The following is a 27,579-nucleotide window of genomic DNA, read 5'->3' as shown; positions in this document are numbered from 1 at the left end:
CGGATCGGTTCGTATGGCGCTGTCTGTGCTGTTTGGTTGGATTGAGCCGGGTGTTACTCTTACTCCGCATCTTGTGTGGGGTAATTGGGGCTTTTTTTTGGATGTATCACTATCCATGTTGGTTTGGTCTTGTCTTGTCTGGCCTTGCTTACGGAGTATGTGCTCAGGGGCGCAGCGAGAGATTGGCATGATAGTGGCGAATTACGACGGTGGGTGGTTATGGTGTGATGTGTTCTGAGAGATGTGTACTCAACGGAGATGGGCTGTTGGGATCTTCTTGGGTTATTTGGTTTAGGGGGTTGCGGAAGACTGGGGAAAGGAACGGGGGTTTAAAAGGAACGAGACGGTCATATTGATAGACCAGCAGCAATTTAGGGACCGAGGCCGTTTAAAACAAAATCATGAAAAAAAAAAAAAAAAAAAAAAAAGCAAAATGAGCGGCGAAAGTAGGGGCCAAATTTCCTAGACAACAACAAGAGACAATAAAAAATCCCGGACGCCGTAGAACAAGTACCAATCCATAGATCAGATCAATCCAAACTGACAAAGAACAAACAGCAGAAGTAAACAGAAACAAAACACCTATATTACCAACCCATCGTTCAGATCCTTCATGATAGGTTCCCAGTCAAGTCGACTGCCAGCCTTGTCCTCGCGTTCGCAAACCGTCTCGGCGAACTTCTTCGCCCAGGTATGATGCTCACTAATGACGGGCACGAACGAGGCGAGGAGCTTGATGGCACATTCACGATTAACGATATCCTCGACCTCAATGGCCGCCATAACGAGCGGAAGAGGCCAGATCTTCATCGACGGCGCCCTCAAAATTACCCCATCCAGCTGCAAAGCCGCGAGCTTCTGCGAAATCTGAAGGATGCTGATAGCGTGCTGACCGGCAGCATATCTCGCATCATTCGGACGAAGGGATCGCGAAAACGAGATCTCGAGCCCGTGGTAGAGGGCGGAGCTTACCAGGAACATTGCCCGGCATTGAGCGTCGTCGTAATCGACAGCTGAGAACTTCATATCGATGGTTTGTTTGTGGATGTTAAGTTTCTCGCGGATGGCTTGGACGTGCTGGGTATCGGGGAGACGATGCTTGGCCTCGGTGATCTGGGGGAGGAGAACTGTTAAGCGGAACATGAGGTCTTGGAGAAGCAGTTTAGTGCTCTGGATTGATTCCTCGCGCTCAGTGAGGGTGGTGCGGAAGGCTTGTTGAAGCACAGTGTGCGATGAATGCAGGGCAGCTAGTTGATACGGTTCACTACCCATGGCCTTGAGGACGGCGCCTCCACTCTGTTGAAAGGCACATGCTTTGCTGTCAAGAATACAGAACTGGTGGTGTTGGTTAGTAGTTATAGTATGATGGGATTAGATAGTGAGCTCACCCAGTAAGCAACGCGCGCTTGCACGCCAGTCATCTGTGATCTGAAGTTCGGATTCCTCAAGAACGAGGCCATGAATGACAGTATACCACGAAGCTGAGGCGATCGAGCTGTCATGAGATCGAAGAGCGCAAGCAAGAAGTACGTCACGAACATGGCATCTTTTTCCTCTGTATTCGTGGAGGTCAAGAAATTCGCTACTCTTTCCATCCTGTGTTCAACAGTACTCGGCGAATTCACCGTTATGCCGTATTTCTGGGCCATCATCGACATGCTATCATAGTAGCTCTGCAGAGCATCGTCGAGAGACTCCTTCCTCCCTGCAGAATGCAAGCTCGCAGATGCCCAAGTTTGGGTAGCAGACAACACGCAGCGATAATGCGCATTGAAGCGATGAAAGAAGAAAGTGTAATAAGTCCAATCCGGCCGCTTGTACGTGAGCTGCCCGTCAATGACTCGCGCGTAATACTGCGTAAGGAGACGGACAGGGAGGCCCCCGAGGTAAGGCGGCTGAGGCTCCGATGAAACCAACTCACTGGGCCAAGTGACAGCGGTAATGCCTTGTCGACGCTCGGACTCTGTAGGTTTCCTGCCAATCGGGTTATACGGAGGCGGAAGTTTGATTCCAGGCTCGTCGAAATTGAAGTGTATGGCGGTTTGTTCGACATCTTCCATTTCCTTGAGGTGCGGGAATTCGTCGTCCCATGAGGCGAGGAATTTTGAGAAAATGCTCTTTTGCCGTAGGTAATTTTTGAAAGGGTCCAATGTATGGACATATTGCTGTATCGCGGGAGGGCTGATGGGGCTGGGGTGGTCGGTCAGATATATGTTTACTTTGTAGAAGGCAGCATGCATACCTCGGATTGGTCCTCTCAGGTAGAGACATGGTTTCGGACCTCTCTGTCGGACTTGGGGTTGGGGTTGGGGTTTCTTCGGGCGCTGTCCTTCTCTGCTCACGCCGGGCCCGGAGCAGGGCAGGACGTTGCTCATACCTGCATCTCAGACGAGAAGCCCGACAGAAGTTGCATCGAGGTCTTCTCTCATCGCAGTCCCTCTTGCGTCTCTGACAGTGAATACAAGCCATTATTGCAAAGAGTAGAACGATAGACGAGTAGATTGAAAGAAGAAAGTAGATAGATGCAATGATGAAGACGTAGATTTCAATGCAGTGATAATCCAGCAAACATGGAAAGAAAGCCCACGCCTTTTAATGCCATTCCGCACGGGCGTAGACAGGCAATCGAGTGTGTATGCACCGATGCAGCTTGATGGCACATCTCCATGGCGCTACGCTGTGGGTGATCATCGCGTATCGAGTGCAACTTGTGCTTGGAACCTTGGGCCGTGGATTAGGTTGGAGGACTAAAATGAGTAGTGAGACTTTACGAAGCCAAAGTTAAGCGCAGAACGCATGCATCAATCACCAACATGGAAGCGCGCGGCGTGATTCAAATCCTTCTATTAATCCAGCGCTTAAGTGGCGGCACGATAGGTTGAAGCACGGAATCGCTCGGCATGCATGTTGGGTGTTGGTATGGAGCCTGACCAGTATCCTTCGAGAACCGTGCTCACAATTCCGATGCATGACTGTGTCGCTTTTCCTCCATGAGCTTGGTGCCACCTCACCAAGAGAATATGGAGGGGTATTGCAGGGTTAAGTTTGTCGCCGCGAGATGTGATGGCCTGCGCGCCTCGTCTCGCCCGGCGTGTCGCCGACTCCCAAAGCGGTTAAGATCGGCAATAGGGCAGTGGCTACCTCGCCCCCGGAAATTGGCAACAGATACTATGAGAAACCATTGGCATGGCAATTTCAAGAGATGCGTAACAATTGACCTATTGGTCGGGTTAAGAGTCTGTTCTGCCTATTGTTGGGACATGGACCTGGGTGCTTTGACCCCCTTTCCTAAGATTGGGAATGAAAACCAACGGCGCGGAAGCGGGCAAAAGAAAGATGTCATACTCCGTGGATCGTGCAGATTAAGTCACTAGGTAAGCCAATTAGAGTAGTTAGCTACCGCTGTAGTTGATATGCGCTGCATTGGACTCAGAATATCCGATACGTTGATGGCTTCAACTAGTCTCACAACGGGCCCTCTTCTTACCGACGGCAAAAATGTTAGAGGGCAAAAATGACATGCGACTGTAGAATAAATCCCTCATTAGAGAAAAGGGCAGGCTAGACTGAAGTTGACGTAGCGTTGAAAGCCAGTGACTCGTAACCTTCAGTTTGTGGCACAGTCTGTCATGTGATACCCTTGCCCTATTTCATTGATGATGACCGGTACGTCTTACGCATGTGGTGTTGTCTGCCCATGTAGTCTGAATACTAGAGCTTAAGATAGACGATTGAGACCACTCTCCGTAGTGTATACTCCTGGATTTAATCTCACGGCAGCTATTTCATCAATATGTGTTACCTAAATAAACAACAAGCGCGTAGGATTCAATGTATAGCACACGACTCAGTCTAAAAAAGAACAATCTCCTTCTGAATTGCTTCAGGATCCTCCAATGGAATCAAATGCTTCACGCCATTTACAATCTTCAAATCAGTATTGACTCCATTCTCTTGCAAGAAACCGATGACTTGAACCAGGACCCGCTCTTTCGGCTCAACAATATCACGTTCCCCAACAAGCACACTGACTCGCAGCTCGTCGCCGTTAATCGAGCCTAGAGCCTTCGCTAAACTGTCTGTAATATCCTCTTGCATGCCATATGTTGGCCACGCTTCCTTGGCCAGCTGATGCCCACCCAAGCTATCCCGAACAACAAAGTGGATGTCTTGCTCACTCAGCTTGTCAGGCTGAGCAAGTACGTTCTCGACCGTCCACCGGATCGATTGCTCACTCTGGTAAGCAACCTTTTGCTGGTCCTTCATTTCGGAAGGTAGTTCCAGAGCTCCTGGCGGCGCGGGGGCCACCAATAATAGACCTTTCATTTTCTGGAGAAGATAGGTAGGAAGAACAGAGAGGGTGGCCAGCGACACTTTGGCTCCCATGGAGTGACCGACAAAGACGAAGCCGTTTGCCAGGAGATCTTGCGTGTCATTGTTGGACGAGATGTGTTGCAGGGTAAAGGCAACGTCCGAGGCTAGTGTAGAGATTGAATAAGGGGCTCCGTGTGAGTCTGCTGGCCCTGTCGATTTACCCCATCCTCGTAGGTCGAGAGCAATGGTTGGATAGGCGGTAGCCACGGTTGTTGGTGAATCGGGTGACGTGAGTTTGTGCCATGTGGAAGAGGATCCTCCCCAGTAGTGGAGAAAGACAAGAAGAGGTTTGTCCGAAGGGAGAGAAGGTCGAGTGATTTGTGCATGTAGGGAGGTCTCATGGGAGACGTTCAATGTGAGAGAAGACATTGTGAGAGATTAATGGTAAGATGTTTGGATTAGACTGAATGGCCTGAGACGAGGATTGAATATTTGCTGACGGCATCTGCCTCATATTTATATTGCTTGGAGCGTTCATCATTCAGATTATTTCCGTGCAAGGTTCTATGGATTCTGGATTCGAAACAAGCTTTGCAGGCTATAGACCTATCATGGACTGTTATTGTGTTGACTCATGATTTGGGGGCTGATTTCGCGGCCCGGACTTCCTACTTGGGGCTAGTAGACGTCCACCTTCGTGGATTGTTGTTTTCGGGCCCTAGAATCTACTCCAATATGTGCATAAGCAATTACAAAGAGTCTCAGCTCTTCGTCGACTCTAATAGGTATGCTGGGTTAGGAAAAATAAATTAATGAATAGAGGCATACGGAGTACTAGAATGTGTGCATATCGGGCTAAGATGAATTGGAACAGAGAGACTTAAGAAATGAATATGTAATAACCCCATGGATTAGGTATTGCTACCATATAATCTAAATGCACAGCCTGATTTTGAACAGACAAAAAATAACACGTGCCGGCACAGCCGAAAAAAGAGATAATAGACAGATAGGCATAGACAAAGGCAGGTCAAGAAGCAAAAAAACGAAAAAGCAAATAAGCCACCCCGCTAAAACACGCAGATATCCAAAACCATTGACAATAATAATAAAAAACAAGCAAGACGAAATAGCATGCATGCGTTTATCAGCGCACGGGCTGACCGGATCAAACAATAATCAAGCAGATGAGAAGGATGCGATAAGACCGGTTGAAATCGATTCAGCCGGGGAAAGAATATGACATGAAAAGATGTACAAATTGTGGCGCAGGTTTGGTTTACCAAGTTTCCTGTGGGGTGGTTAGTGAGTGATGATATTTAGATATGTTAGGGACATGACACTTACGGCAATGTATTGACCTGCTTCTTTCTTGTTCGCCCAGAACTGCTGAGCTTCTTCCACGTTCAGGTTACCCTTGGCCATGGCGACGTCGACCAGAGCGGCCTCGACACCCTCGCCCATGCCCTTGCCGCTACCGCAGACGAAGACCCGGCCGTCCAGCGCATTGATGACAAACCAGACCAGGTCGGCCTGGTGACGCACTTCCTCCTGGACGTACATGCTCTCGCCGCGACGGCTTTGGACGACCGTGCGAACCTTGTCCTCGTCGACGCCCCACTCGCCGCGGTAGAGTTCGTCCAGCAGCGAGTCACGGACACCCTGGAGCACCCAGACCTTGTTGGCGCAGTTGGCCGACTGCAGACGACGCTGCACGAAGCCGCGGAAGGGGGCGATGCCGACGCCGGCGCCGATCAGCAGCATCGGTCCGTCGGAGGCGAACCGCGTGGCCAGCGGGTTGGCCATCAGGCCGCGAAACATGGGGACGTGCAGGTCGAGCGTGCTAGGGTCGATGCCTCGCTTCTCGGCTTGCACCACCTGCTGCGCCAGTCGCTCGAGATAGCCAGATCCCACGCCCGTCCGCAAGCCGCCCTTCCAGTCGTCCGTCTCGGCTACGCTGACAGCCACTTCGACCAGACGACGGGGCTGGGCGCCCTTTGTGCACGAGAGCAGGGGGTCCTGCGAGAGGGAGTAGAAGCGGGGCATGAGGGTGTTCAGGACGGAGAGGAGGTGGTCAAGAGGGGGCTGCGAGGAAGGGAAGGCGTGCAGCAACTGCGAGACACTGACGTGCGACGCGGTGCGGAGATCGCAGAAGGCGCCCTGGCCCTGAGCGGAGGAAAGGAACATGAGGATCTGCTTCTCGTCGATGTCGCTGGCGTACTCCGCCAGCAACCGGAAGAGGCCCTTGGTGGGGGCGTAACTCTGGATGTCCGCGCACCAGTTGAGAAGCTCTCGGCGGGTGGTGATCAGCTCGCGCGGCTTATCATCACCCCAGATAGTCGGCCAGCGGCCTTTGGCGGTGCGCACCGAGACCTTCTTGTCTCGGATGGACTTGGGAACTCCCAGCTGGTTGAAGATGTCGTCGACCTCTTCGTCCTTGTTTCGGGGGCACACGCCAATGGCACCGCCCACGACGAAGTCCACCATGCCGCTCTCGGCGGGATAGTCGGTCACGTCGATGTCAAAATGGTACGTTCGCTTCTCGGCACCGGGCTTGGTAAGCTCGCGGGCATGGTGCACGGGAGCGCGGTACACATTGTACGGAGGGTGAGGCTGGACAAACGGAGGCGGGTGATCCGTCGGTCCCAGCTGCATATCCACGGCGGATGCCGGGATGGCCGAGAAGGAGACGGTCTTCTCGGGAAGCTCGACCACGCTGGTCAGCTCGCTGTCAAAGGTGAGATAGTCCACATTCAACTTCAAATCCCGGTAGGCCTTGTTGTCGGGGGCAGTGATATAATTGACCCCGGAAACCGGCTCCGAGGTCCTCCGCAAGGGCTGGCTGCGGCAGCATCCACCGCCACAGCAAAGAGGCTGCACCTTCTGAGTGCCACCAATGCCGACATTCTCTAGGAGCCGTCTCATGTCCTCTGAGTTCTGGGAGATGAGGACGGTGGAGGCTCGGCGTTCACGGCCAGAGTCATCGTCAACGACAGACTGCTTGCGTGCTAGGGTTTCGGTGTCCGACTGGAGATCTGTGGCGGGCGTTGACTGCGAGTCGGTGCTAAGTTTGGTATCCTGGGAAGGGGCGCCGAAACCATCGAAGGTCATATCAGTGACCGATAAAGATCGGACGCCGCGAGGTTCCTCGGGAACCGGGTTATCGGGATGGGAAGTGGACGACACGGGAATAGCCCGGTGGTCTCCATTGAAGGTGGGCGAGGACCTCGGCGCATTGGCCCGCACCGGGGGTTCAAGGACTGCGTGAACTGTTTTTTATACAGTCAGTAATGAGCAATTGGTGCTTGATGATGGGGCGACGATAGAAAGACCGAGGTGACACGGTCGATAGATAGCCGGGCAGGGGGGGATGGTGATCACATACCCATTGGGCCGGTTAAAGTTTGACGAGAAGATATAGAGACGGTGTGTAGTCAAGGCAGAGAGTATGGCAAGACTCCAGGAAGGGGAATTGCAGAGTCGAGCTTTGGAGAGAAAAAATCGAGAGGTGATGGTTGGAGGAGGTATGATTTAAGAAAGCCAGAACGGCCAGAAAAAGCAAAAACAAGAAAAAGAAAAGGAGACGGAACCGAACGACTGGGGACGGTCTAAATTAGACCGGTGGGACGGTTCAATCCAACGTTTCCTGAGCCGATCTGACTGATCGTAGGGAAGGAATGCAAAGTGCAGACGCTGGGGGCGAGCGGAAGGGAAGGGAGAGGCGAGTCGACGATTTTCGGGCCTGGGGCAAAACCGGGATGGCGGTTCCGCTGGGCGCTAGAGAATGATGCGTCCTTATTAATAGTTAATCACCGGGGGGGTGATCATTCGGGATTGCTTGTCTGCTTTAGGAGATGCCAATGTGTGCAACAATCGACAGAGGGACAGGTCTGCAGGTCTGCAGGTTAAATACAACGAACGGATCAGATAGGACGGGGGTGAAATCAGAATGATGTGGAGAGCGCGAGGGCAAAGCGAGGAAAAGAAGGCGGGAAAAAAGTAAACGCACACAAGCGATCCGGTGCTTTCTTTCCTGCAAGTGGCAAATGTTATGGCACCTGGAAAACGTCATTACGCTCGTCGTACCGTCTGTAACTTTACCCGCCTACGGATCGGACGGAGTATACTCTGCGGTACTCTGCAGGATGTCGACTTGTCGAGACACTGGCGAGAATCAGTCTGTCTACGTTCATCTGCACGGCTGACTATGACCCCCAAATGATAGGACGACGCAGACCCTGGACCATCGAGGAGGTTGACACTTGTTCAGATCTGCAGCTAAGCGGGAGAGATTACTCTAGCGGGGGGGTTCTTTGCAGGAGGCTAACAGGCCAACAAGTCAAAGGCTTGGGCAGTCCCATCCCGGGAGCTTCTACGGTCTTCTCCCCAGAGCCCCGAAGGACTTGTTTACTCAGAAAGGGGAGCACTCACCTTTCTTTCCTGGTCTGGCGAGTCCATCCAGAGTTTCCAGACACAGACGGGGAGCGTATCGGTATGTAACGGACCGGCAGCCGAATACGGTATCGATCTAATCTGATCCGGTTGCAACCATCCCTAGCGAGTTTGACTGTTTTAAACATTCCTGCTCCTACGCAGTATGGAAAGGAGTGAAGCTACAAAAGGAGACTGCTAGCTCTGACGACTGCTCCCGGTCTCAGGAGTCAGCCAAAACAAGAATGACCCGACCCCTGTCAAGCCATCATGGGTCATCCCCAACGACCCCCTTTCGGCTGTCGGGCCCTACACCAGCACGTGATCGCACGGAAGCCAGCATCCGGATCAGATAACTCGTTACAGGCATCCTTTTGCTCCGAGTCACCCCACCCAGCGTCACCCCATCCTCAGACATTCATTCCTGTCGTCCCGGTCATCCCCCTTTTTTTTCTTTCTCTCTCTTTTGCTGGCTTGGAATCCATATTCCATCTGTCATGTAGTCATCCGTCCCTTGGTCCTCGGATACCCAGGATACTTGCAGAAACTGATTGCCGTCGTCCGCAGCCGGCCATCATGTGACACGTCAATAAACCGGGTGGGGCGCGGCCGATGTCGGCTCTGGATCATATCAATCTGATAGCCACCGGATGGGTCATCGGTATTCTGCCGTTTCGGGCAGGAAGATGCTGCAGAAGAGACTGTCGGTCTGGCTGCCCAACTTTTTGGTCTTGTTTTTGTTACGGAGGCTTATTGCTTTTTCTGCCCTGTCATTGGATCTTTTCTGGAAGTTCGATGAGGTTGATCATCGGCTTGCTGTCCGACGATCATGCTATGATCGAATTCTGACATCTTCATGCCGTACAGAACACATCCTCAGTAGTATAGCTGGATTTAGAAACTACACTGTACGATTACCTTACTCCGTAGATTCCGTTCCATAAATCAAGATCAAACAAAACCAAATTTTAATATCAGACAGGGGGGAAAGCCTCAACGTCCCGTCTCGTCTGTCTAGACTCTAGACTCCAGAACTGGTTTGGTGTCCCCACTCCCCATTCACAGCCTCCGTATGGAATCCGTACAATATACGATTACGGGCACTTCATTCCACTACCCACGGAGCAATCTGGACCTAGTGAACATCGAACGCGGCTCACTGCTCCATCGTCCACGAATAGGGGTTCTAGCCGCCATCCGACCCGTTCTTCGGCTTATCTGATTGAAACTAAGACCGGCTGTTTGGGTCTCCATGCACGCTAGACAGGGACGCTTACTCTAGCCTGTCTGGCTGGCTGGCTGGTTGTCTGTCTGTCTAGTCTACGGAGCAGTGTCTACAGGTCCAGGTCGCAGACACAGGACTCACTACGGTGGACTCATCACAATAAAGTTCGTAAGTTAACTAGACTGGTCAGAGAAGGTTGTACAGAGTTACTCAGCACTCGGCATAACTGGTCTAGGCGAGGTTAGCTTACCTCACGGTCACGGTGTCCTTCTGCTTCATCGTCCTCATTAGCCCTGGACTAAAAAGACGGAGCAACTGATTGATAAGTCGATAACTCTGGGCCGCGCAGATCGTCGATGGTCTCTTGCCCGGGCCTTGGCTTTGGCCCCTTGATCTTGGCTGGATGGGGAGGGAAAAGAAACTAGAATGGCTTTGTGGGTACCAGCGGGTTAAGGTTGGTTTTAGTTGGAGTAGGGGCTGGAAGGGGTTTCTAGAAGTCTTCCCTGAATTGGTCTGGTCGGCTGGCTGGCTGGGTTGAGTTAAGATGGGTCTTTTTGAAGGATTTGGTTTGTGAATGTAGTAGGTTTAGGATTACTTCTAGTTATAACGGAATGATTTCTACGCAGCTCACTTATCTTTTTTTTTTTTTTTTTTTTTTCTTTCGTAGGTTCTCTCAAGCTGAATGGGTGTGTATTAAGATAAAATAAGCTAAGCCAAACTATGAATAACATGCGCTCTCGAAACTACATACCTACAGTAGAAGCAGCCGCCACCCCTTAACTAAACCAATCTGCATATAAACATGACACTCACCATTCAAACGCCGATACTCCGTACTTTTGTCCCCATCGCCTCGCCATTCCTCAATCCCTAGACCGAATCTATCCCTTGCATAGTTTCCGCATCGTCATGCGTCATGCAATACTTTGCCCTCCGACAGCCAAGACTAGCGGTGATGATTACGGTGAGTCTAAGAACAGGGGACTTACGCGTCGAGGTGCCCCGTGCGGTTGATTTACATCCATATGTCTTACTCCGTAGCTGTGGCAGATGTTTAATTGGATTTACAAGCTATTTCTGGCCGTGGCATTTCTCCTGAGAGGAGACGGCAACGCTTCTTGACATGGGATTCTTCTAGGCTTGAGTTTCGGTGTTTCTGATGCATCGTTTCTCAACGTGTCGCTTACTTTGTAGCTACCAGAGCCCGCACAACACATTGCTGTCGACTCGCCAGCTACCATCATGATCAAACCTTGCTAACTACCTAAGCAATAAAATCTCACCATAAACTTATGAAACATAAAAACGAAGTCCAGCTTCCTTGTCAATTCCATTCCACAAAAACCACACCCCATTCATCCCCCTACCCTATTAAAAAGATAATACATCACCTACCTCACCTCATCTCTTCTCATCGCTCCCTCTTCACCAATGCCACCGGTGCAATAAACTGCCCCCTCCCCTTAACCACATAATAAACCGCCGCGAACCCAATAACCCCCAGATACATAACAAACCCCCAATTCATGCTCCTGGGATCAAACTCCCGCTTAAGCGGAAAGAACGCAAACACAAAGATCGGCAGCAGGAAGGCCAACGCGACGACGTTGATCGCTAGCCCGAAAGCCCCAAGGGACCAGCGGCGTGGGGGTAGGGGCTCGCGACGGAGACGCTTCAGGAGGACGCAGCTGATGGAGAGGATGTAGGCGGACATGAGGGAGGTGATGGTTAGGGAGACGATGGCTTGGAGGGCGACGAGGGAGCCGATGTTGATGAGGGAGAGGAGGATGGTTACGGCGAGGGAGACGAGGACTGCGTTGAGGGGGATGTTCCAGGTTGGGGTAACCTGTGAATTTATTTGACCTCAGGCTTTGGGTTAGTGGAAAGGGAGATGAGGAGGGAAAGGAAGAGGGGGGGGGAGGGACGTACGTAGGAGAAGAAAGAGGAGAATGGGACGCCGCCGTCTCGGGCGAAGGACCAGAGCTGACGTGACGCTGTCGCGACTTCGGTGATGGTGCTGGCGGTTAGGGTTAATATCAAGACCAACGTCATGGTGTTGGTTGCGGCGTAGCTGCGGGTCGTGTTTTGGATGATCTGGATGAATGGGTAGCCGGTCGGACTGGCGAGGATGTCGGTGACGTCGCCCAGGGTGAAGCAGATGGTGATGATCATCATGAAACCGAGGACCGCGTTGACGCCGACGGCGGCCATCATCGCGTTCGGGAGGGTTTCGGATGCATCTTTGATTTCCTCGGCTGGTGGTGCGTGGGACTTCAGTGAAAGGTATTGGCGATAGGTGAAACGAGGTACTCACACATATGAACAGAGCAGTCATATCCGATCATCGAGGTGATAGTGGTCGACAGCCCGATCATCGTTGCAGTGGCATTGCTATTCCATCCCCCACCGTTGTAGAATTCGGTGAAGACAGCTCGAGGGTTGTTCCGGGGCGCGAGCACCCACAGTGGAATGATGATAGCAAAGAGGCCGACGACATGAAGGATCAAGATAAGACCCTCCACCATAGGGAGGTTCTTGGCCAGGAAGGTGTTGAAGAAGATCGAGAAGCCCGCGATGCCTATCACCAATAACGTGCCATGCCAGCTCTTGAATTCGTACGTGGGATCATTCAACACGATGAGCCCTTGGATGATCGTCCCGGCGAGGAAAGCGATGGACACGATGGCACACTGCCAGCCCATTACGCAGAGCCATCCTGCGCTGTCAGCTTAGGCGTTCGGTCCCAAGTGCCAGACCTACCTGTGATATAGCTGAGGAACTTCTGGCATCGACGAGGAGCAAACTCTGATACCCAGTGATACTGTCCACCGGATGTTGGAGCCCTAACGGAGTCAGAAAAAATCACCACCAAAGAGGTTGAAAGCTCACATGGACGCCATTTCGGCGATGCTCGCAAAGACGAGCGAGAAGCCCGCAGTCACGATGATGAAGCCCCATACCAGTCCGGCGGTTCCGCCATTCACCAGGCCGGCACCCAGTAGCCTATTCTGTGATTAGAAACAGTATTTATTCCATGAAGAGTGACATACGTCAAAATCACTTCCCATGTAGCGATCAAAGTGCAAGCAAAGCCCAGGATCGAAATGAATCGAAAATTTCGCTACCACGAAGCGGTTATTCGGGAATATTCGATGAGACGGACGAGCTCACTCGCAGGACCTGCACTCGGCCTAGATCGCTCATGTCACGTTGATCGGTCGTCGTTCCCAGATATTTCGGGGCCACCAGGGTCTTTCGACCGTACTCGACATCATTGCGATGGGCCTGTGCTTGAACTTCCACTCTGGTAACATTTCGAGGCGTCTCCAGGACCATCATGAATCGCGAGCGGTATTTCTATCATCGGCGAGAAGACGCTTCAAAGGCAGAATGAGCACTGACCAAGCAGAGTATATCCGTCTGTACGAGCAGCAATAGCTTCATCTCGCCATGCGGGCGAAGAATGAGAGCCGGACGGCCCAAAGATACGAGAGACACCTGCAACCCAACCGGCCATCCTTGCTCCTGGTGCCTAAATCGCATTGATCGGAATATAAACTTTCGACAGCTCAGCCTTCCCCCATTTAAGTTCCTCCCTTCCCACGGTGCGCTTTCTTTCAAAAAGCCGTCAAACTTGATAGATCGACTCGCACCCGGACCCGTGGCGGATTACCCATGAACTATATCTCCCATCTCTATACCCTAATCGAACCTACCCTGGACTTCCCAAAAAGGGGGTCCCAAACAAACAACTCCGTAGGCCAAAACTAATGCATATCAAACCTCGGGGGAAAGGGAGAAAGAGGGAAAAAGCAAAGAAAAGAACAGTCCCCACTCGACGTCCTCTGTTTGTTGTTCAGCTCTCGTGTAACACCACCAACCCACTCCCTCGAAGGGCATTGGACCGCGAGGTTCTGAAATTATCGTGACAGCAAAGATCCAAAATTGAGATCACGAGGGTGGTGCGTTTTCCCTCCTGCAGTGATCCAATAGTGGGTTTGAGAGTCGGGGGATAAATGGCTATTATCGTCGCAGTTGCGCAGAGTCAGAGTTTGTGTGACAGACTTGGAGGGCGGTTCTTCTCTTTGTCCTTCCAAACATGTGCATGGAAGGATTGTTGGGCTTGGTTGATGGTAAACGTGCCCTACTCCGTACATGTGTACAAACAGCTCTCAAACAGAGCCAGTCTCGTGGGAGATGCAGTAGACCCATGTAGGGAGTACTTACCTCCCTTTCCATGCAGCACAGGAGCCTTCCAGGTTGCTTCTCCTTCTCCTTCTTCACATAGAATATGCAATACCTAGCTTATTTTCCTAATATCCAGTCCTCTCACCGAATCAGTCATCAATCAAATAAGGGGGAAAAAAGAAAAAAAGAAAAAAAGAAAAGAAAAAGCATTACCATCCAACTGCCATTCTTCCCTCCAACACGCGAAAAGAAAAAAGAAAAGCACCCCGAGTCCCATACCCAATGCATACCTAATAAAACAACCTCCCCCCTCACAATCCTCTGTGTTTAACAATCAGCCCCATTTCTCTGCTCTATTTGTGCCCAAATCCCATCCTAGCCTCCATAGAGGCTCAGGCAATGAGCTCCGACCTCCCCATTCCTTCAGGTTACGCCCCTCCCTTCGAAGTCGTCGACGACCTCCATCACGGTGCCTGGATCATTATTGCGACGGCGTTGGGGCTGGCCATTGCACTCGTCTCGTTCCTGATTCGCGTGTATGTGCGCGTCGCGCTCAATCCGCCGTTCGCGGTAGATGATGGGGTTTTGTTGGGTGCTACGGTGGGTATACTCGTTTCTCCTTTCATTCTGATTTAGAACTGTGGTTTGGGATGGCAGTGCATTGAGTCGATATCGATAACCATGCATGGAATCCAAGAGATGTGATCAGCTTATGTACTCATGTACTATACTATACTAATCCCGGGGTGAGGAACAAATCAACAGATCGTGGCTATCGTTCAATCCACGCTTCTATTTTGCGCCGTCTCAAAGGGCTTCGGTACTACGATGGATCTACTAACTGTGGAGGAGGTTAATGTTGTTCAAAAGGTATGCTTTCTCTAACTTTAATACAATACACCATACCCTATATCTATCCACCGGATATGTATTGTACATATACATGTACAATCCTCGAGAACGAAGCAGACCCAGACCATTCCAGTCTAAGCCATACTAACAACCTCCCTCACGAGCGTGCCCGAGAGAAAAGCTTATCACCACATCCGACATCCTCTACCTCATCACCATCTACATCACCAAAGTCTGTGTCGTGGGAATCCATCTGCGGTTGACGCCTCAAAAGCGCCACAATCAGCTAGCATGGGCCACGTTGGCCCTGTGCACGGCGTGGATCGTGACGGCGTTGTTTTTGGTGACTGTGAATTGCGAGTTAAATAGGCCGTGGAAGGGGACGGGAGGGCAGTGTGTTGATTTGGTAAGTTTCCTTTTGGATATTTCCGTACCTATCTACTTGGCTTGGGTTTCGTCCTTGGGAATCATTCTTCCAGGCAGAAGAGGAGAGAAGTAGAGCAATGTAGGCTGACTTCTTACCTTTCCCCATCAATGGGGGAGAGGGGTGGGGGGAACAGCTCCCTCGATGGCAATTCATCGTCTCCATCGACATCTTCACCGAAGTGCTTCTCTTCGGCCTCGCAGTCGCCTTACTAGCCCGGTTATTCATGCCCCTGAAGCGCAAGATAGCGATCGGGTGTGCGTTTATGTTTCGATTGCCGTTAGTCTATCATACACAACTCTATACCCTACCTTTAACAGAACAATCAAACTAACAACCTCCCCCTCTCCCTCTCTGTGTATCTAGGCTAATAATCCCCTGTACATTCCACCTCATAACACTCACCCAGAACCTCGATTCCTGGGACGCCACCCTAGCCTCGGTGTCGATGATCATCTGGGCGCAGGTCGAACTGGACTATGCGCTGGTCGCGTGCAGTGTGTTTTGTCTGAGGCCGTTTATGGTGGCCGTTAGTACGAATTACGGGACTGCGGGGGATGACAATTTGGAGAGTGTGAGTGCGAGTGAGCAGAGAAGTGAGCGGGGGACGCATACTATACGTACACATACGCATGGGGATGGGGAGCGGGAGGGGGAGGGCGGTCATGAGACGGGGGGAAAGGATGGGAAAGGAGGACCTGAAGGGGGAATGATGGGTCGTGTTTTGTCGCAGGAAGGGGGGTTGATGAGGTGGTTTTCAAGAAAGAAGAGGAGGGTCTCTCGGGAAGAGATTGAGATGGATCGAGAGACGGGGAACGGTCTCGATGGAGGAAAGATGGTGATTCGGAAAGATGTGCAGTATTCGGTGGAGTTCAAGAAGAATAGTCGAGTGGATGAGGACGCGGTGCCGAATGAGATGGAGTACTGGGATCGATATTTAGATCCGAGGCTGTGAGGGCAAATCTGATATCTTATCTTCAAATGTTTTTATTTAATGTATATTCAAGTCTTGATCAGACGATATCATATATCTACAGTAATGACTGAACCGTAGAGCTCCATAACACCATGCGCCTCGAACCCACAAAGAATAAATCACGCTGGAGGCGTTGGACGCTTGAAAGGATGAGCTTCGGTGTTGCTATCATCTTCGTTAGTATCTCACTAGACAGTTGCGGAAAGAAAAGCACATACAATACGTATTCGTCCAGACTGACCACGTCCGGCTCGGAGAATATCAGATAGAAGTATTTCAGCGTCTCGGCCAGCCAGAAACTCTCCATGTAATCCATCTGCTTCGCATTGGGATCGCGCACGTCGTCAATCGCCGCATGTCCGTATTGCGCGCGCGTCATCTTGTCAATGCTTTTGAACATGCGCCACGCGGCGTCCTGGAGACTCTTGTCGCCCGTGATCCGATACATGATGAAGACGGACTCGATAGCCTCCGGTCTAAAATCCATAAGTATTCGTCGCATAAGACGGATTGAGCGAACCTACCTCAGTTGATAGCCGGCATCCGGGATGGCATAGATGCCTGGCTGGAGACCGTGGCTTTCAATCAGCGACTTGGCTTCGGCAACAGTGTCTTCCGCTTCCGAGCCTTTGGCCAGTCGAAACCGCAAGTCCCGGTACCATTGCTTCTTGTCCCACTGGCAGTTGTTCATGTCCTGACAGGGAGAGACATACATGATCTCCGGCATGATCCCTGAGGGCATGACGTCGTATCCCCAGATACAACCGTCGGTCAGTTTGCGCGCAATGTCCAGGTCCTCCGGGCGAGCGAATACTTTAGCCCCGATGCCCACCGTGCCTCCCAGGTAGCATTTGAGGTGCTCAACCTGGGGCTCGATCTTCTCGCGGCTGTGCGAGAACGTTGTATAGACGTTCCCGGGGAAGAGGATATCCTTGCCATCCTCGGTCATTCCGCGGAAGAGCAATCGCTCTTTGATTTTGTTCATGGCGGTGTTGTACATTTTGCGGAACTGGGTTGTTTGGGCGCCCAACAGCATGTGCGCTTTGGGAAGATATTCGTATGTGGAATCGGCCATGGCGCCGACGCTGAATCGGTTGTCGGAAAATATCATGTCCTCGCCATTGAAAGTAATGGGCCACAGCCCGGGAAGCTTGGTACGTGCCTGGGTTTCTTCGAGGATATTGGTGAGTCTCTGGGCGGCGTCGTAGTACTTGGAGTCGCCTGTCAATTGCGAAACCCGCGTGAACTCCAAGTTCAGCGAGCCGATTTCGGCAGTAATCGTGTTACGACTGGGATGGATTCCCATGCCCTCGGCAGATCTATCGTTCAATTAGTAAGTTGCTGACATCGCTAACTGTAGTGATAAGACCATTCGTGCCCGATACGTACCTGGTCCATTCCCACCGCGATTGCGGGATTCTATAGCGAGTATCAAACGAGCCGTACAGCAATTCCGCAACCTCGATCGCCTTCTTCAGTAGGATCGGATAGCTGCCATTCGTCAAATCATAAGCTCCGAGGAACCCTCCCAGGTAGCGAATGTTGGTCTCGAAAACATTGATCTGGACGGCATGCGTAGTGGTGAAATCGATATGGTCCAAAGCTTCCAGCGCTTCTTCGAATTCATGTTGCATGCCCAGAATCACGAGCGAATCGAGCGAATCAACCAGCGTAGCTCCCCATCCCGCAAAGGTCTCTCGAAAGTTCCCACTCAGAGGCGACACTTCGTCTCGTAGCCATGCGTGCTCCCGATATCCTTTCCATGCATGTTTGAATGCTTCCTTTACGGCATTCTGCCGCTTCACTCGCTTCCAGCGACCAAACCACGACTCCTTGGGGAAATTATGTTGGATTTGCGGGATGGGCGACGGAGCTCCCGTCGGAAGAGGCATGTATTCTGAAACCGGCCATTTCTCGGGTTGTTTCGTCCAATGGATGCGACCATCCTCTTTCAACGACTTTGGCGGGGTTTGAGGCGGGTTGTGAGAATGGATAGAGTGCTCGCGCTGCGGCAGACTTGAGATAAATACATAGGTAAAGGCGATAAGAAAGAATGTAGGGACAATGTAGCTCCGTCGGCCTAGTACCATGTTGCCGGACAGAGAAATAGAGATATCCGATTTATCAAGTAGATCAAAGATTGGGTTATGAATAGTATGCGATAGGGAATAACAAAGAAAAAGAGTGAGAACAGGACATTAACAGCCCTCGGTAATAGTCTAGAAAAAGAATGATGACATCTAAGGAGCGCAGGTCATTTCAATTAAAACAACAGAAGTTCCTTTGAACCTTCTGAAGCTGGACAGATAATAGTATCAGGTTTAGAGAACGTGTCGAATTTCTTCAAACCATCAACCCTTAACATCAAGGGGGAGAAGGAGAGGAGAAAAAAGAGGGACGACCACCGGGACGAGTGGCTTCAAGACATCACTTCCTGAAAGAATACGACGACGACAACTAAACAAAATCCTGCGGCCAAAGCCGACCAGGTGAAATGGCCCCAGTGATCACCATCGAGTTGACCCTTGTTTTCCTTCGCATTGATTGGCAAGTGAGCATGGGTGTGGTATTTTGTATGTCGAAGGCCTGGCCATCACTTGCGCGTTCTAGGCAATGATAGGCACTGCACAAGCTCGTAAGATTCCTAGCGTGGCTGAGTGTGTTGCCAGAGTCAGTAAAGGAGTGCCATCCGCTAAGCAAATGACATGGAACTGGGGCCGCCCATTGCGTAAGCATGTGGTCCCTGAGACCCTTAGAGTCTTTTTTTGGGGGGGAAGGGATCTAAGAGATGAAAGATTAATCCGACTGCTGACTGGTTAGTGGGGTTTGTTTCTGCTATTCTTTACCATTATTCTGCTGAGTGTTGACAGGCTCAAGCCGCCCCCTGGTTTGGTCTCAGCCTTTAAATTCGTCCCGCGTCTTGGCGATTCTCAGGGCACTTGGGCGTACGTACGCCTCCACAAGGGAGGGCGATCTGATGTGTCGAGCAGAATTAATTATACGTGGGATGCTGTGATCCAGAAACAGGTGGTGTTATTACTGAGTGTCTCACATGCCATTGAGTCCGAAATCTGAATGGAGATGCAATGGATCCTGGGCCAGACCGGGGCAGGATGGGCCAGAAATGAGGAGGCGTTTGGCCGGTGGAGATCAGAGGAGTTGGCCTGGTGCTTAGCCTCTTGGCCGTTTGGCATGTTTGGCACGTTTGTCGTGTTTGTCCCGGTCGTGGTGGCCTCAGGTGTCGACAGCCTCAGGCAGAACGGACTCCGGCCTCGAACGTTGCCAAATGCAGCTGAAGGCGTTCATCGGAGCGGACGAGGAACACCAGCTTGGATCAGTATTCCTATTGTTTAGATCAATATCTGAGGGGTTGTGACTGTGAATCACTTACTCTTTCCATTGACAAAGGTATTCAATCATCGTACTCTGATCCATTCTTTGCTTTGTGCATTCACATGACGAAGACTATGTACATGTACTAACCTGGTAATATAGATCTACTGGTTCCTCCTGCCATCTTGATCTACTCTAGATGCTGCACTTCGAATGAACCTGTCAATCTTTGCTCTTTCTGCGCTGTCATATCCCGCTTTGTCTCCGATACCCATCCCGTCAAGCCATCTCTTTCATCCGCTTTCTTCAACCATTTGTCTCACCATCCACACCAACTACCACCTAGCCAAAGTAGCAATAACTAGCTATCATCACATCCTAACCGTCAATCTACTCTAACTACTGAGCACCAAGACATCCACCCATCATGTCTATCACAGGGTACTTGCCCCCCTTCTTTCCCTTCCCCCCCTACTCACATGCATATCAGCATATCATACACATGTCCCACCCGTCCAATCAAACTAGATATTCCATTTTATTAACAACGCCAACAGCATCTTCTTCGTCCCCTCTAACCCCAACGCCCCCACGGCTCTAGCCACAATCACCGACCGTCTGCACACCTCTCTAGCAGACGACCCGGTGCCCATCGGCCGCTGGGCCCTCGAGCACAAGCTCATGCGCGACACGCCCTCATGTCTCCCTGCATCCGCCTCAAGAGCAGCTCTCGTCCCACGGTACATGCAGTTCCTATCTCTTTCGTATCACCAGAATCACGGGTTCATTTATACCTCGGTGCCTGAGAACTCGAACGCGAGCGCTACAGGCCAGGGGATATCCGCGCAGACGCCGACACCAGCACAAGGCGCCGTAGGATCTCCAGGCGCAGGACAACCCCAACAACAGCCGATGATCATGACGACCGTACCGCTGCCCTCCAGCGGCACCTTATTTCAGCATTTCATGTACGCTGCGCAGCCGCTCTGGTGCCATCGACATAGCGTGACGGTGCCCGGGGGCGCGGTGTACGATGTCGGCGATTACCGGGTCCGGGTGGGCGATGTGCGGCAGACGGTCCCTACTGCGCGGGTGCGTGGCGCGGTGGTCGAGATCGAGTGGCGGGGTCCGTCGTTGGTGAGATCGATTGCGATGCAGATGCAGAAGGCGAAAGCTTCTTCTGCGGAGGCGAGGATGGGAGGTCATGCTGCTGCTGCTTCTGGTCAACGGGGTTCCGACTCTGGTAACGACTCCGATTCTGCGATTGAGCTGCTGTTCGCGGAGGGCATCGAGGAGGCAGATATCGACGCTGACTATGTGGCGACGACGGCGCTGATCCGTGAGTTCTGGGCGAAGTTGGGGATCGAAGGGGCTAGGGAGGCGATTCTACTGCCAGATGTGGGGAAGGAGGTGAAGGGGATGTTGAGGAAGTTGAAGCAGGGCAGGCCGGTGTCGAGCCATGGGGAGAAGGATGAAGACCCGGATCCCGAGGCGGGCGTGGATGTGGCCAGACAGTTCATGGAGATTTTCAGGTTTAATCGGTGATATTTACACATGCCTTGGTACCTTGGGATTGGATGTTGTTGTTGGGCGGTGTTTTGTTTACGGGTTTGGAGCAAGTCATCGATTTTGGATAGAATATGCCAGAAATCTAACCATCACGGCCTTCAAAGACTAGGTAATGTCATCAGGTGCAGCCAAAGCTACGAGTAATCATTGATGGGCTAAAGACACAAGGGTAACGCGAAGTGATGAGATATGGACAATGATCAAAGACGATGGGAAAAGATGGTGACAATAAAAGAAATAACAAAGCCAAGAAACAGTAGAGCTCGAGCATGTCAAGAAATGGTCTGGTCTTCATCTGGTTAAAGCTGACACCCAAACATCTTCTCAACCCACTCGGCTCACAAGTCTAAGGTCCATCCCACTCTACTCTTCCCCGGGGAATATCAACAAGGCTACGCATAGCCCGTACAGCCGCAGGGTATTCTGCAGTCAAGAGACCAGGACTACAGACAACGGCACAAGAATGAGATGAGACGTGATGGAATGTAATTTCTTGGCCCCCACCTCTCCCCCCTTTCACTATCAATGCACGAAATAGACAAAAAGAAATACGTTTATTTTTGCATCATCAATTGGACGAACTCGTTGTCTGGAGGATTTAATTAGTTGGGTTCAGAAAAGAACATGCAAAGGTCACAACGTACAGTCAATCCGGCCGTCGCCATCCTGGTCCGCCTCGCGAATCATCTCGTCGACCTCGTCGTCGGTGAGCTTCTCACCGATGGAGGTCATGACGTGACGCAGCTCCGCGGCCGAGATGAAGCCGTTGTTATCGCGATCGAAGACCTTGAAAGCTTCCCGGATTTCCTCCTCAGAATCGGTATCCTTCATCTTTCGGGCCATCATCGTCAGGAACTCTGCATGAGGTTAGCAGCTGGGTTTCCAGGATCGCTTCCTCTTCCGGGTATCGGTGTGTCCATCATCGCATACCGGGGAAATCAATGGTGCCGTTGTTGTCGGCGTCAACCTCGTTGATCATGTCCTGCAACTCAGACTCGGAGGGGTTCTGGCCCAGCGAGCGCATGACAGTGCCCAACTCCTTGGTGGTGATCTGGCCTGCAGCGTGAATTCACAGATTAGCGTCCTGGTTGCGAATCGGTCGCCGGGAGCAACAGCGTGAAAAAAAAAAATTCCATGTCGACGGAAAAGAACCGGTCGCGTGAGGCTGATGAACTGGGAGGGAAACCGGAATAGCACTAACCATCGCCATCCTTGTCCTGTGAAGAGGCAAAATCTCATGTGAGCTGGAAATGTTCCCATAAGGCTGAGGGGGTCAAAAACAAAGCACGATCGCTTCGTTTTCCCCATCATTACATCAGGAAGAATGGACCACTTACGAACAGGGAGAAGGCCTCCTTGTACTCGGAGACCTGCTCTTCAGTCAAAGAGTCGGCCTGGGCAAATGCGATGTCAGCAATTCAGCTCAGCAGAATGTCGGCTAGACCATGCCCCGCAAGGCGGGGGGGATTTTCCCACGCGCCTGGGCAAAATATGGGAGCGAGAAGGGGGCAGGCAAGGGAACGTCATACCATGATGAATCTGTGAAGATGAGCGAAGAGAGAAGAAACGGCAAAGGATAGGAATGGGGGATTAGTGGTGGTGGTGCAAGACAGAAGCCGATGGGTTTAAGTTAGTGGGGGAGGAGAAGGGAAGAGCGAGTGTTGTTTAAGGGGAAGCCGACCCAAACTAGTGTAACTGACGACCTGCCTGCTGCACTCATCGCCCTGTCCTCAGGCAGCCCGCCCGCGGATGCCTGAAACGTGACCCGCCGGGCGATTCAGCTCAGCCCGTTAGTGAAAGATTAATGTTTACGCCTGCTACTCCCCAATCTCTGGAAAATTCGTTCGACCAGCCTTCGTTAACGCCTCTAACTACCGTCACTACTGTCACTAGTGTCTTTTAAGTCAACTACTTGCTTCTAATTATGGATTACGCGTCGTGGATCCCGGTAATCAAGAGTAGACAGGAACTACTGGTTAGCGAAGGCAGCAAGTATTCGTTCGGGGAAGTAAAGCATTAGCATGACAAGGCCGAGGGGTAAGGCTGAAAAGGCAAATCCCAGGAACCAGTCGATTTAAGATATACAGTATCTTGCAGAAATTGGTATCTTGGTCCAGCTGAGCCTGGCTGTACGTCCTGCAGCAAGGCAAGACCAGCTGGCATCCAGGCACTGTAGTATGATGTCTATTATAGAGCATGTACCCGTTGAAGTACTCCATCTGCAATACCGCATCAGTCCAGTTTTCTTCAGAAGGACATGCAAAGAAAGTCGAGTTTATTCGACACGAGGTCTTCAGCCCGACAGTTATACAATCGAGATAGTATTTAGTCGGTTTCTTCTGGAGAAATGTAGAAATACCAAAGTGACCATACCAGACCGTAGAATTACGGAGGACAGACTGCGCTTGGCCCAAACGGGACTGGCGCCGTCTCCCCTTCACGTGGGCCGTCCTCGGAGATCATGCGGAAGGCACATAGTAGAGGTCCTTGTATAGCGACGAGTCTCTATGCTCTATATGCCAATCGAACTACACCCGACCGTCTCTAGTGTTCATGCTGATCTCACTATTACCTTGAATCCATCCACATCTGGCTCCTGACTGGTCTCGGCTCGGAAGCTGCCCCCCCGAGATGATCCAGGCAGTCTAAAAAGGACAACCGTCAAGATCACCCCGGCTTCTTAGCACCGCTGCTTATTTGTCTTCCATCATGTGGCGAGACCGAACGAATCTGTACGTATCTCCGTTCAATTTGACTCTGTCCTTGGGACGGAGTCTCTGAGGCTATGGGCCGGTCGGAAGCTAACTCATATCGCCCCGTTCCCCAGATACATCTCCTACCGGCAATCATTCACGCACCACCCGGCCAAGAAGCCACGGTATATCGGCTCGACCAATGGCTTCTCCGACACGCCGTCGCACGCGGAGGAAAGTAGGAGGCTGATCGGGGATACGACGGGCTTCGACGACGATGGCGACGCCGTGATTGAAATGGACGTGCTGCCCCCGCGCTGGGTTGACATACAGGAAGAGGTGACGGAATTGCTGGCGGACATTGCGCAGAAGTCGGCACACCTCGACAAGCTGCACCAGAAACATCTTCTTCCGGGGTTCGGAGACGAGGATGCGCGCCGGCAGGAAGAGGCGGTCATCGAGCGCTTCACGCAGGGCATCACGCGAGCTTTCCACGACTGCCAGAAAGCCGTTCAGAAAATCGAGACGATGGTGCGCGAGGCGAAACAACAGGGTAGTGTCAGTAATGGAGATGAGACCATGGCGAAGAATATTCAGATCTCGCTGGCGTCAAGGGTGCAGGATGCGAGTGCGAGGTTTAGGAAGAAGCAGAGTACTTATCTAAAGAGTGAGCGGTCCTTCCTTCCTTCTTCCCCGCCCCTTTAGACATGTCGTGTGCTGACTTGGACATTTGCGTTGTAGAACTACGAGGATTAGAAGTCGGTCCTTCACCATTTGAACGCGCGCCTACACCACAGAACCCCTACACAGACCCCTCGTTGATGGAATCCGACGCGGACAAATCCTTCTCGCAATCGACTCTCATGCAAACGTCGCAACGACTTACGGGCGAGAATGACGCTGCGATAGAGCAGCGGGAGCGAGAAATCAACGACATCGCCAAGGGCATCATCGAACTATCAGACATCTTCCGCGAACTGCAAACAATGGTCATCGATCAGGGGACCATGCTGGACCGGATAGACTACAACGTGGAAAAGATGGGCACGGAAGTCAAAGCCGCCGATAAGGAGCTGAAAGTGGTACGTCTCTTCTCAAGCCTCCATCCTCTCCCGTCTATCCCTGTGGCTATTGAATTCCGCCAAAATGCTAAACTAACACCCCGCTCCTCCAGGCCGGGAATTACCAACGACGTACCATCAAACGCAAAATCATGCTTTTACTGGTCATTCTCGTCGCTGGCATGTTCATTCTGCTGCTCGTGAAGCCTAAGAACAGCGGCTCGTCCCCTCAAGAGCCCCCGCCTGCTCCTCCGTCTTCGCCGCCGCCGCCCCAATCAAACGAGCCAGCACCCGACGCTGTGCCCCGAAATTTCGAACTCGTTTACCGCCGGAAGAGGCGTCCGACATTGGACCGCTCCCTGCGGAAAAAATGGGAAGGACCGGGCATATATCGATAAACTTTGGCGCTTTTTGTTTCAGATACCATGATAGTAGTTTTAATTTAGCGGAATCAAGAGCTGATTAGCATCACTAGACTATATAGACTTGTAGTTGCATGTCATTGATGCAGTTTATGTAGTTTCCTATTGGATTCAATGGACCGTACGTGCTTGGGTTGTAGATGGTTGTGCATGCATGAAATACTGTCACCTGATTTTTAGATATTCACCAAGCAAATGCCGTGTAAACCATGCACCAAGTCCATAAGACAGTGAAGGGTTATAATTAACATCAATAGCGCAAATACCAAGGTCGCTCAGTAGAACGAATACATGCAAGACAGAAATTGCAAGCAAAAAGGCAACGAAAAGACAAAGAGAATTCTCAAAGAAAAATCTCAAAGAAAAATCAATTAATAATCAAGAGACACCGTTCCGATACTAACAATAGTCCCCGCAAGAATTGCAATGGATCTAGGCTGTTCTACTGCTGCGGCGCTCCACTTTCCTGCTGCAACAGCTCAGCAACATCAGCATCAAGCTCGCCGCTGGCAAACTTGCTGTAATCTTCCTCGCCGTGATCAACTTTTCGCTTTTTGGCGTAGAATCCGTTAGGATCCTGGGGGTCAGTATAAGCTGAAGACAGGTCGGTGCCGGGCAAAGAAGACCCTGTGGGGGGATATGTAAAGCCCCCTAGGGTGAATCCTGCTGGTTCCTGAGGATCAAGAGATGTACCAGGAAGACTGGCCTCCTGCTGTCCCTTGGGAGATCCGACAGGAGTAATAGCTTCCACGGGTGGAGGGGTCAGAGCTTCAACCTCCGGTCGAGGAACTGCCTCGCTTCCAAGCCCAGCGTCGCCGAGGTTAGCAGCGGGCGAATTCTCAGCAGATAGTCCTCTCATGATTCCGTCCTCTACATCTCTTTTCTTTGCTTCGGTTTCCGATTTTCTCTCAGAAAGCTGAACGGCCAAGGATTGCTCCTTCGACAGGGCTGAACGGTTTGTCTCCAGGAGTTTCTCGAGGCCGTCAATTAAAGCAGTCCGCGACTTGATGACCTCAGATACCGAGCTCTCGGCGTTCGCAAGTGCCTTCAGCAATTGACTAAGGCGAGCAGCGTGCACCGGGGGTGTCGGGAGTGGTGTATTAGGATCATTCAGCTTCTCGTATTCTGCGTTTGCGGTTGTAGCAGATGCGCCGGAGGCCACGGTGTTTTTAGACAGGGCCACCTGCAGAGGAACAAGAGGCTGGAGCTCCGAGGGGGTGGCTGAGCCAGAAGGCCCAGAAAACAGCGAGCCTCCCAGAGGGGGCTTTTTGCCAGTAGAGCGAGTCTTATCAATTTCTATCGCATGATGAGCATAGTCCTTTGATCGCATATGGCAAGCACATACCGTCCACCCGTGATTCTACAGCCTCCTGAATAGGCAGTTCAAAGATTGATCTTTGTCTCCACACCTCTACCACCCTCCGGAGCTTTGTTTGGATGTCGTTCGAAGCACCTTTGTATGCGGTAGCCACAGCCTCGGCGATGACCTTGGCCCCATTAGCTTAATTCTGTTTGCCCAGTAGAGGATATCACCAACCGGGGAGAAGGCAATAAGGAAATCATCCTTCCGTCGTGCTCTCGATTGTTGCGCAACCTCTAGATATATTGTCAACTCCGAATCAAACTCGAACGCCGGATCAAGCGGTACCGTTGGCAAGATAGACCAAATTCAATCGTTTCGGGGCAGGTGAATCACGGAGTTTCTGCAACCAAAGTTGGGCGGTTCGATCGGCGTGTCGTCTATTAGTTGGCCAGACATTAGCATCTTTCTGTCACTTAGAACATGTAGACAGCGATTGGGTTACCTGTGAAACATGACCCATTGCGCAACAGTCACAATGCCCTCCTGCGTCTCATTGAGCGCGGAGAGCTTTGCCTTGACAGCATCATCGGTATAGGCCATTGTATTTTGATGAATGAGCGACAATCAGATGGATGATCTCTCTGAAGTAAACTAGAAGTGAGGCTTCTAAGAGAAGTAGCTCTGCGAGTAGAGCCAACACGAAACCTGTGTGCTGTTGCGACAATCGCTTACGAGATTTCAGAGAGTCTTCTCGGGTGAAAGTCTGATAAATGATTCTATGAGCACTC

At 51.5% G+C, this 27,579-nt stretch overlaps 10 protein-coding genes across 10 annotated transcripts; 3 read left to right on the top strand and 7 right to left on the bottom strand.

Moving 5' to 3' along the window:
• Positions 1-582: 582 nt before the first annotated feature.
• Positions 583-2,271, bottom strand: KD926_011524 (uncharacterized protein; the record flags this gene model as incomplete). The annotated part of the gene is made up of 3 exons (XM_053103814.1): positions 583-1,335; positions 1,389-2,190; positions 2,243-2,271. The coding sequence occupies 3 exons, from the start codon at positions 2,269-2,271 to the stop codon at positions 583-585; spliced, it is 1,584 nt and encodes a 527-aa protein (XP_052952893.1).
• Positions 2,272-3,852: 1,581 nt separating this feature from the next.
• On the bottom strand, positions 3,853-4,743 carry KD926_011523 (alpha/beta fold hydrolase; the record flags this gene model as incomplete). Its single annotated transcript, XM_053103813.1, has 1 exon — positions 3,853-4,743. One exon carries the CDS (start codon positions 4,741-4,743, stop codon positions 3,853-3,855), a length of 891 nt encoding a protein of 296 aa, XP_052952892.1.
• An 850-nt stretch (positions 4,744-5,593) lies between these two features.
• KD926_011522 (FAD binding domain protein) lies at positions 5,594-7,703 on the bottom strand (the record flags this gene model as incomplete). Its single annotated transcript, XM_053103812.1, has 3 exons — positions 5,594-5,605; positions 5,662-7,583; positions 7,700-7,703. 3 exons carry the CDS (start codon positions 7,701-7,703, stop codon positions 5,594-5,596), a joined length of 1,938 nt encoding a protein of 645 aa, XP_052952891.1.
• A 3,678-nt stretch (positions 7,704-11,381) lies between these two features.
• Positions 11,382-13,309, bottom strand: KD926_011521 (putative GABA permease; the record flags this gene model as incomplete). Its single annotated transcript, XM_053103811.1, has 7 exons — positions 11,382-11,816; positions 11,900-12,225; positions 12,285-12,686; positions 12,731-12,813; positions 12,860-12,973; positions 13,021-13,091; positions 13,142-13,309. 7 exons carry the CDS (start codon positions 13,307-13,309, stop codon positions 11,382-11,384), a joined length of 1,599 nt encoding a protein of 532 aa, XP_052952890.1.
• A 1,248-nt stretch (positions 13,310-14,557) lies between these two features.
• On the top strand, positions 14,558-16,389 carry KD926_011520 (uncharacterized protein; the record flags this gene model as incomplete). Its single annotated transcript, XM_053103810.1, has 3 exons — positions 14,558-14,762; positions 15,175-15,416; positions 15,844-16,389. 3 exons carry the CDS (start codon positions 14,558-14,560, stop codon positions 16,387-16,389), a joined length of 993 nt encoding a protein of 330 aa, XP_052952889.1.
• A 140-nt stretch (positions 16,390-16,529) lies between these two features.
• On the bottom strand, positions 16,530-18,500 carry KD926_011519 (glycoside hydrolase family 47 protein; the record flags this gene model as incomplete). Its single annotated transcript, XM_053103809.1, has 4 exons — positions 16,530-16,575; positions 16,629-16,886; positions 16,935-17,729; positions 17,800-18,500. The coding sequence occupies 4 exons, from the start codon at positions 18,498-18,500 to the stop codon at positions 16,530-16,532; spliced, it is 1,800 nt and encodes a 599-aa protein (XP_052952888.1).
• Positions 18,501-18,904: 404 nt separating this feature from the next.
• Positions 18,905-21,288, top strand: KD926_011518 (uncharacterized protein; the record flags this gene model as incomplete). Its single annotated transcript, XM_053103808.1, has 4 exons — positions 18,905-18,961; positions 19,021-19,167; positions 19,231-19,355; positions 20,301-21,288. 4 exons carry the CDS (start codon positions 18,905-18,907, stop codon positions 21,286-21,288), a joined length of 1,317 nt encoding a protein of 438 aa, XP_052952887.1.
• Positions 21,289-21,866: 578 nt separating this feature from the next.
• KD926_011517 (calmodulin) lies at positions 21,867-22,844 on the bottom strand (the record flags this gene model as incomplete). The annotated part of the gene is made up of 6 exons (XM_053103807.1): positions 21,867-21,901; positions 21,957-22,169; positions 22,243-22,368; positions 22,514-22,529; positions 22,650-22,706; positions 22,842-22,844. The coding sequence occupies 6 exons, from the start codon at positions 22,842-22,844 to the stop codon at positions 21,867-21,869; spliced, it is 450 nt and encodes a 149-aa protein (XP_052952886.1).
• Positions 22,845-24,021: 1,177 nt separating this feature from the next.
• KD926_011516 (t-SNARE syntaxin TLG2) lies at positions 24,022-25,464 on the top strand (the record flags this gene model as incomplete). The annotated part of the gene is made up of 4 exons (XM_053103806.1): positions 24,022-24,044; positions 24,140-24,672; positions 24,747-25,087; positions 25,180-25,464. 4 exons carry the CDS (start codon positions 24,022-24,024, stop codon positions 25,462-25,464), a joined length of 1,182 nt encoding a protein of 393 aa, XP_052952885.1.
• Positions 25,465-25,930: 466 nt separating this feature from the next.
• KD926_011515 (CTD-interacting domain-containing protein) lies at positions 25,931-27,391 on the bottom strand (the record flags this gene model as incomplete). Its single annotated transcript, XM_053103804.1, has 5 exons — positions 25,931-26,784; positions 26,834-26,975; positions 27,026-27,084; positions 27,137-27,228; positions 27,294-27,391. 5 exons carry the CDS (start codon positions 27,389-27,391, stop codon positions 25,931-25,933), a joined length of 1,245 nt encoding a protein of 414 aa, XP_052952884.1.
• Between the last annotated feature and the right edge of the window lie 188 nt (positions 27,392-27,579).

This window comes from Aspergillus affinis (genome assembly GCF_023601865.1).
Source record: "Aspergillus affinis strain CMG 70 chromosome Unknown NODE_97_length_141424_cov_85_845664, whole genome shotgun sequence".
Lineage (NCBI taxonomy): Eukaryota > Fungi > Ascomycota > Eurotiomycetes > Eurotiales > Aspergillaceae > Aspergillus > Aspergillus affinis.
This window is presented reverse-complemented; position numbering and strand designations above follow the sequence as displayed.